This window comes from Drosophila suzukii (assembly GCF_043229965.1).
Source record: "Drosophila suzukii chromosome 2 unlocalized genomic scaffold, CBGP_Dsuzu_IsoJpt1.0 scf_2c, whole genome shotgun sequence".
NCBI lineage: Eukaryota > Metazoa > Arthropoda > Insecta > Diptera > Drosophilidae > Drosophila > Drosophila suzukii.
The window spans coordinates 24,303,351-24,311,729 of record NW_027255896.1 but is presented as its reverse complement, the minus strand read 5'-3'; the positions used below and the strand labels follow the sequence as shown (position 1 = coordinate 24,311,729).

The window sequence follows — 8,379 nt, the reverse complement described above, 5'->3', positions numbered from 1 at the left end:
AAAATTTCCTGGCTGAGATGGGTATCAGTCAACAATTCACCGCGCCATACACACCACAAGAGAATCCAACCGAACGAGCACACAGAACGGTCAAGACCATGATTGCGCAGTTCGCAGGGCAGGACCAGAGAAACTGGGACGAGAAGTGGCCGGAGATTATGCTAGCAGTGAACACGAGCACATCGGAATCCACCGGCCATACACCGGCGTTTCTTACCCAGGGAAGGGAACCACGTCTACCCAGCAGCCTATACGATAAGGAAACCCTAGGAACTGGACGAGCTACGGAGACCCCTGAGGAAAATGCCAACAAACTAAGAGAGGTATTCGAGATCGTGCGGCGAAATATGGAAAAGGCGTCCCAGGACCAAGCCAGACACTACAATCTGAGAAGGAGACAATGGTCACCAGCGGTGGGCGATATAGTGTGGGCCAAGGAACATCACCTGTCCAAAGCGGCTGAAGGATTCGCTGCAAAACTAGCCCCGAAGTACGATGGCCCTTACCAGGTGGTAGATTTCGTCTCTCCAGTGATCTGCAAAATTCGCCACACACAGTCGAAGAAAGAAAGGACAGTTCACGTTGGCGAGCTCAAGCAACAACAAAACGAGCAGACAGCAGAAACGTCAGGTACGAGGCGACAGGATTAGGCGTCAGGCCGAAGCGAGAGTCATCAATACGCCACACGGAAAGGACAATCAGCGTAGCACAAGGACATGGATAAGGATTTCACGTTGATCCAGACTGCGAGGCTACAGGATTATGCGTCAGGCCTAAGCAAGAGTCATCCACAAGCCACGCAGAAAGATCAACCATAAGGATAGGTCGCAAGGACATGGATAAGGATTTCACGTTGATCCAGACTGCGAGGCTACAGGATTATGCGTCAGGCCTAAGCGAGAGTCATCCACAAGCCACGCAGAAAGATCAACCATAAGGATAGGTCGCAAGGACATGGATAAGGAATTCACATTGATCCAGTCTGCGAGGCCACAGGATTATGCGTCAGGCCTAAGCGAGAGTCATCCACACGCCACGCAGAAAGGACACTTACGAGGACGACACAAAGACACGAGTAACGATAAGGGATCCACCCGCAAGGCAGCAGGATTCAGCGTCGGGCAGTTGCCAGAGTCATCCGCGATCACGCCAGGCAGAAGGGACACTTACAAAACATCATAAGGATACGGGTAACATGTAGGGGTCCAACCGCAAGGCATCAGGATTCAGCGTCGGGCAGTGGCCAGAGTCATCCGCGTTTACGCCAGGCAGAAGGGACACTTACAAAACATCATAAGGATACGGGTAACATGTAGGGATCCAACCGCAAGGCATCAGGATTCAGCGTCGGGCAGTGGCCAGAGTCATCCGCGTTTACGCCAGGCAGAAGGAACACTTACAAAACATCATAAGGATACGGGTAACATATAGGGATCCACCCGCGATGGCAACAGGATTCAGCGTCGGGCAGTTGCCAGAGTCATCCGGGTTTAGGCCAAGCGGGAAGAACACGGACAAGGTCGACAAAAATAGTAAAGAAAGCACATCACGTACCCAAAGGACACCCGAAGGATACCCTAAGTGTGCCCGAAATATACCCGAAGGACACCCCAACAACACCTCTAAAGGATACCCAAAGGACACCAAAGGGATACCCTAAGAGTGCCCGAACTATACCCGAAGGATGCCCTAAGTGTGCCCAAAGGATACCCTAAGTGTGCCCAAACTATACCCGAAGGATACCCTAAGTGTTCCCAAACTATACCCGAAGGACGCCCCAACAATACCTCTAAGTGTACCCAAAGGACACCCGAAGGATACCCTAGGGATAGCCCAACGATACCCCAAGGATACCTAAGGATACCCCAATAGGACTCGAAAGACACCTCAAGGATACCCCAATAATAACCCAAGGACACCAAGGATACCAACCAGGAACGCCCCGAAGCAAGGTGTAGGCCCAAGGACAACTTCCAAGAATACTCACCAAAGGTGATCAAGTTAATTACGGAACCGGGAGGTACAACGCACCGCAGCATCCAGAGTGCCACGGTGATCTGAGGGAATACAACATGTGGTTTACGAAGAAAGGGGGAAGACGGTACAGCAAAGAGAGCTGTACCGTAAGAGAGCGAGCGCCCCAAAGAAAGGACACAACGGTATCGGGCAAAAGGAAGGCGCGCAACCGAGGTTTCATGTATGGGGAGCCTGGCGACGGTCGAGCACTAAAATTCAGAACACCATCATGAGCACACGCGTCACCAGAGCCGAAGCACGCAGGAGGATGGCGGCCCTCCAGGAACCTCGCCCGGGGCAAGGATGGTCGGAGACCCGGCCTACCCGAGCTCCGCGGCGGGCCCTGGAGCGGACCCGAGACGAGGACTCCGCACCGGAACCCGCGGTGAGCTCCGACAGCGACGTCGAGGTGATCGGCGATCCCGCCGTCGAGGAGAGAGAGTGGCGACTCCGGAAGGCGGCGGCGGGCGGTCGGATACCGCGCGGGACGACGGACGTCGGAGGAGAGGAACTCCCGAGGAGCCACTCGGAGGCGGTCTGTCGGGCCACCGAGGAGTCTCAGAAGCGGTTCCGAGACCGGGAGCCGTCGGACGAGGAGCAGCAACGGTCGACGGAGGAGGAGGCGAGATGGCAGGCGCGGCTCCGGCAGGACCACGAGGCGGCGGCGGCGCGGTGGCATGCCCGCTTGCGAGAGGCGGAGGAAGAAGAGCGACGGCTGTGGGAGGCACCGGTGGAGGACGCGTGGGAGGTGCCACTCACCCCCAGATACGCGGCCGAGGAACCCAGTCCGAGGGACGAGGACGAGGACGAACCACGCGCGCCATCCCCTCCGCGGTGGTTACCCGAGGTGCCACCCACTCCCCGCTACGAGGGGGAGTGGCTCACGGACGGCGCTCGAGACGGCGACGATGGAGCACCGTTGGCCACGCCGCCGTGGAGGCCGGCCCGGCCACCCACGCCGCGATACACGGAGCCACGACGACCGGAGGAGCAGACGCCGAGCGAGGAGTCGACCGCGCAGCCGATGCCGCAAACGCAGGAGGAGGACGTCCACCAGGCAAGGGCGGAGGAGCCGTCGGTGGTGCAGGTGGTGCAGCAGACGGTGACATGGACGTGGCCCGAGGGGCCCGCCACAGGACCGACGAAGGAGGTGCCCAGGCTATGGGAGGAGGGGGCACCCAAGTTGAACCCTCGGGACCCCCGGACGAGGAGCCGACAGGATGCGTGGGTCCCGCCGACACCAAGCACGGGCCCGCCAACACCGGCGACGACGGCAGCGACGGGGGAGGCGGAGTCGCTGGAGAAGGGACCGTGGGTGTGGCCCGAGCCACCGGCCATCCAAAGACCGACGTTGCAGCGTCAAGTCTCGAACCCCGGATCGACGCGCCCACGGCCGCAGTTCATGCGGCAAGTTTCGGCCCCGGAGGAAGGCGGTTGGCGCGAGGTCGCCAGGAGCGAGTGGCCGGTGGGTATTGAGGAAGCACTCGCGGTCGCGACGGCACGGCGGAAGGGCGGCAGGCGGTGCGTCCAGGTCTGCGAAGGCGGGAGGAGGTACCGGGTGAGGCTCGGAGTCGCGGGCATCCGGGTTTTCGCACAATAAATAAATAAAAAAAAAAAAAAAATCACAAAAAACAACACAAGGGTTTTCCAAAGCAACAAGAGAAGGGGTACGGGGCCATGAGTTTGATTGGGGTGGCTGGAAGAAGAACGGGGCATGCATGGGCCACTCCAGCAACCTGTAAGTCAAATGGTCTTAGTCCAGGAAGAAGAAATGAACGTCAATTACTTACCTGCTGTCCCGGTTGCAAAGTGAATGCGAAGTCCTCTCCGCACCCGCTCTCGAGAGCTGCCAATATGGAGTCCGATGCAGCCGATAGAGGACGAGTGAAGGGCGAGAGAGGACGAAAGGAGAGAGAAGGATAAGATGAGAAGGAGTAGAGGAAATGTAAAAGGAACTTACCCATGAAAAATTGCAAAATCACCACGAGCCAGGGAAGGGGCGCCTCGATAGGCGATCGATTGGCACTGGACGATAGTGCGATCGATGGGCACACGACAATGGAAATATCGGCCAAGGTGGAAATATCGCAAACGAGCAGGTGGCAACGCCGCACCGTCGGTATCGATATGCGAATAAATATCGATCACGCACGAATGGTGTGACCAGGCGGAGGAAACATGGAAAGGAGTGAGACGCAGCAATGAGCAGCGAGCTGGGGATCGATAGCCCAGGAGTATCGATGTCCCAGTGGGAACACAGGAAATATCGGCGCGGGAGATTTAAAGTTGCTACGAGGCGGATGACCCCGCTGTAGAAACTCAAGGGAGTTAAGAGCGTCGAGGGAGCATCGAGGGAGCAACGAGGGAGCGCCGCGGGAATCACAAGGACTCAAAGGCTAGGATAAGCAAGGAAACGCCGGAGAGTAGGAACCAGTCTTAAATGTTTCCCGAAGTAAGGGGGGAATGTGAGGAGTTGAATAACTCCCCACAAATAGAAGCAGCAGCAGATGGCCGGCCGCTTACCAGATACGCGGCGAATTCACGTAGTAACGGCGCGGCGAGGAGATCAAGAGAGTTCGGAGACCAACGAAGGAGAGCGAGAGAGTTTGGAGACCAATGAAGGAGATCGAGAGAGTTTGGAGACCAACGAAGGAGAGCGAGAGAGTTTGGAGACCAATGAAGGAGAGCGAGAGAGATTGGAGACCAAGGATGGAGATCGAGAGAGAATGGAGACTTCGCGGGCAGAGCAAGAGTGCCGTATGCAAAAGGGGATAACGGAACTCCACCGGACTTTGGACTCTCCCGTGAGCTTTGGACCGGGAGAGGAAGTGCCACATCTCGGCAGTGGAGCGGCACACAGGCGTGCCACAAGCGGCCCGGGAATCAGCGGGACTGCAGCAGTGGGCGGAGCATCGATTGAAAGCGGTACGTGAAGGAGAAGGGGGTCATCCAGGAGGCACGGACTTTGGACCCAGAGTGGAGAGATCCAGCGGGCCGTGCGCAAAAGGGAAATAACGGTGCTTGGAGGCCCTATATAAGGCCGCAGAGCGCTGGCAGCTGGATCAGTCGATCACGAGGAGTCAAACCTTCAAGATCAATTAAAGTACCAAATAAACAGTCAGTCAAGCAAATAATCTACGAGGGAGCTACAACCAAGCGAGTCGTCGGAAGCAGCGCCGTGGGAAGCATACAAGGAGCAAGATCGCCACGTCGAGACGTTCGGGATTAGGACATCAGGAATCTCCGAATTGAGACACAGGTGGCTGAGTTCTGAAAGGCATCACGCGGCTAAGTCAAGGCGTTTGTTTTCTAACTTTGTCACGACCACACCCTGGCGAGTCGCCCGGCGGGTCTGTCAGAGACAAGCAAAAGAGTCCTACGACGAAGAGCCGTCAGCTTGGGGAGGAAAGTTGTCTGCGACCCAGCGTACCTTGCCCGACCAAGCAGGACCTGGCGTGACGGACGAGCGGTAGATCGATTTGCGGTTTCAAGAGGCGGCAGCCTGGAGAGCCATGCGATTACCGGCGAAGTTCCCGAGCAGCGACAGCCCAGCTCCCCGAGCGCCAGAACAACGAGATACTGGTCAGAAGACAGCGCAGAGGACATCGACAGCGACGCCAGCAGACATTTCCGGCAGCCACGTTACCATCGCCGCGCGGAGCTCATTGGGGAGCGCAGGAGCGTCGCGGACGTCACGCATTAGGGTGAAGCCGGGTGGAACGTTCGTCCGCGCTAGGCGTAAAGCGAAGTGAACCGCTAGACAGCCTCCGAGCGGCAGCATTGACTGTCAGCGCGAACTGAGCAAGAACCTAGCGGGACCGTCCGGGACAGAGCAAGGGACAGGTATTGCCTCGAAAGGCGTCAGCCTGGAGAGCAAGGCTTGTTCACCCTAGTCTGAGAACGGTGACGCTTCCCTAAGCCCACAAGGCCGAACTCTCTGCGGGTCTAAGGCGCAACAAGCGACCCCGAGGCAACGCGTCGGCGTCGGAGGACGAGTCAACGCGTCGAGGAGCCAGAAAGAGGAGCGCCAGCAGCCGGCGGAACCAGAGCCAAGAGATACCGAAGCCAGCCCAGCCACACACCCGCTGTACTAATACCACAAGAATAAATCCCACTGTTACCATCTGAACACTTTGTTTTCTCACTGATCTACGGGCAATCACGTCATATAAATTTGGTAGGACGAACGCACAATCTTCTGAGCTGGCCGCACGAATCTCGTAGCGAGCAGACATACAAAATCAGTTCGTTACAATGTACAGCCCAGTTTGTGTTTTAGAAGGACAGATTACGGTAAACTAGTGGAATCTTTATTGGCAGTAAGCTGGTCCTATCTAGTTGGCCTTTCTGTTGATGATGCAGTTGGGTACATTTATGAAGTCCTTCACCGTCTATTTGATAAACATGTCCCTCTTTCCTCCATTAAGAATTCTTACAGCTCTAAACCATGGAGACCCGTCAACTATTTTATCTAAAGAATAACAAAACCAGACCTTTTAAACGGTTCAAAATATCCGGCTTGCAGACAAACTCCACCAAATACAGTTCAGCTAAGGCGAATTTGTCCAGTACAATTCTGACTGTTACAAAAATTACCTGTCTCGTTGTAAGCGTGATTTCAAAAAGTAATCCTAAGCTTTTTTTCTTTTGTCAGTTCTAAACGGAAATCTGCTTCCCTCCTTTTCTTTTTCTCAATAATAATGTAGCATCTGATGATAATAGATATTTCCGACGTATACGAAATGCAATAGTGTTATTAATAAAGATTATCATACCCACTATCTCATTTTAACTCTATCTTCAAGCCAGTGATTGATGTATCCGATGTTCTTCAGAGTCTTGGTACTCTCAAGCTCTCATTTTCACCGGGTCCTCACAGAATACCCAGTTGTATACTCAGAAATTGTTCATCTTATCCTGCTTTTCCCTTAACATAGATATTTAATCAGTCTCTAAGTCAAAGTAGATTTCCTTCCATATGGGAGGAATCCTTTATTGTCCCATTGGGAACAAGTCCGATATCAAATTATCGTGGTATTGCCAAACTCAGTTCTATTCCTAAACTTTTCGAAATAATTATTACCTGTCAGATGCAGCATCATTGCCGGTCTATTATTTCACCTTGTCAACATGGCTTCACTAGATGTCGCTCTACTTCTACATACCTACTTGAATTTACGTCTTTAATTACTAGAGGTTTTCTGTCACATCATCAAACTGATGCGATTTATATCGATATCTCTAAAGCTTTTGATTCAGTGAACCATATGCTTCTTATTTATAAATGCTCAATTTTATGTTTACCTCCCAACCTACTTGAGTGGATGTTTTCCTACCTTTCTAATAGAAACTCCAATGGTCTGTTTTAATAATACAATTTCCAAAGTAATTAATGTTACTTCTGGAGTGCCACAGGGTAGTCAACTGGGACCTTTACTTTTTGGCTTAATGATTAATGATCTACCTTATGTCATACAATCATCAACTGTATTAATGTATGCAGGTGATGTCAAGCTATGTTTTTCCATGTGCTTACCTAATTCATATAATGACCTTCACTTAGAACTTGATGGTGATGTCGACTCTCCTTTCCTTCTTAGTTCCCTCAACTGTAATGTACCCTGTAGAAAAGTTCGTCGTTATCGACCGTTTTCCATGCCAACATGTATATCCAAATATATTGTTTTCCATGCCCGCTATTTCGTTTACTTGCCCAAATCGGTTTAGGGCTCCGCGCGTAACAAGCATTGCTTGTAGTCGTAAGGGCCACTTGTTTGTACTGGCCATAGTGCATCAACGTCCAAGAAATATAACTGCGTAAAACATAAATTTACGGTTTGTTCTTAGCAAAGAAAAATTAATGCAAAGAGTTAATGTAAAATTTATTGCAATTAAAAATTGATAAACGGTTATTTACGTTAAGATGATCGCGTCAAAATTAAACGACAATTCAACGCACTGAGCTTTCTATTCTCTCTAGACCGGCTTTTGTTTCTGGCAGCGCCAAAAAAAGAGACTGAAAAAATAATGTATGTTTGTTAAACATATAGATTCAAGAAAAAACAAGGAAGACCTCTATAGTGAAGTACCTCGACTATCAGATACCCGTTACTCATCTTAAATGACCAAAGGGAAATGGAGGAATGCAAGCAGCAAAGCGAGATTGAAAAGCGCCAACTCCCGCGATCGGAAACGTCTCCTTTACTGCGTTGCAAACTTCTGACTGAAATCATAGTACCCTCTACAAGGGTTTAAAAATAGACTAAAAACCCTAATGTATAATAATGTATGTTTGTTAAACATTCCGTTATGTTCAGCTAGCGATCATCATTTTTTTTGGTGTAGTTAAAGAAAACAAAGCAA

The 8,379-nt window shown here is 52.1% G+C and overlaps 1 protein-coding gene across 1 annotated transcript; it reads left to right on the top strand.

The window, feature by feature from the left end:
* The first annotated feature begins 2,245 nt into the window (after positions 1-2,245).
* On the top strand, positions 2,246-3,616 carry LOC139354375 (fibrous sheath CABYR-binding protein-like). Its single transcript, XM_070998598.1, has one exon. The coding sequence runs from the start codon at positions 2,246-2,248 to the stop codon at positions 3,614-3,616; it is 1,371 nt and encodes a 456-aa protein (XP_070854699.1).
* The last annotated feature ends 4,763 nt before the right edge of the window (positions 3,617-8,379 follow it).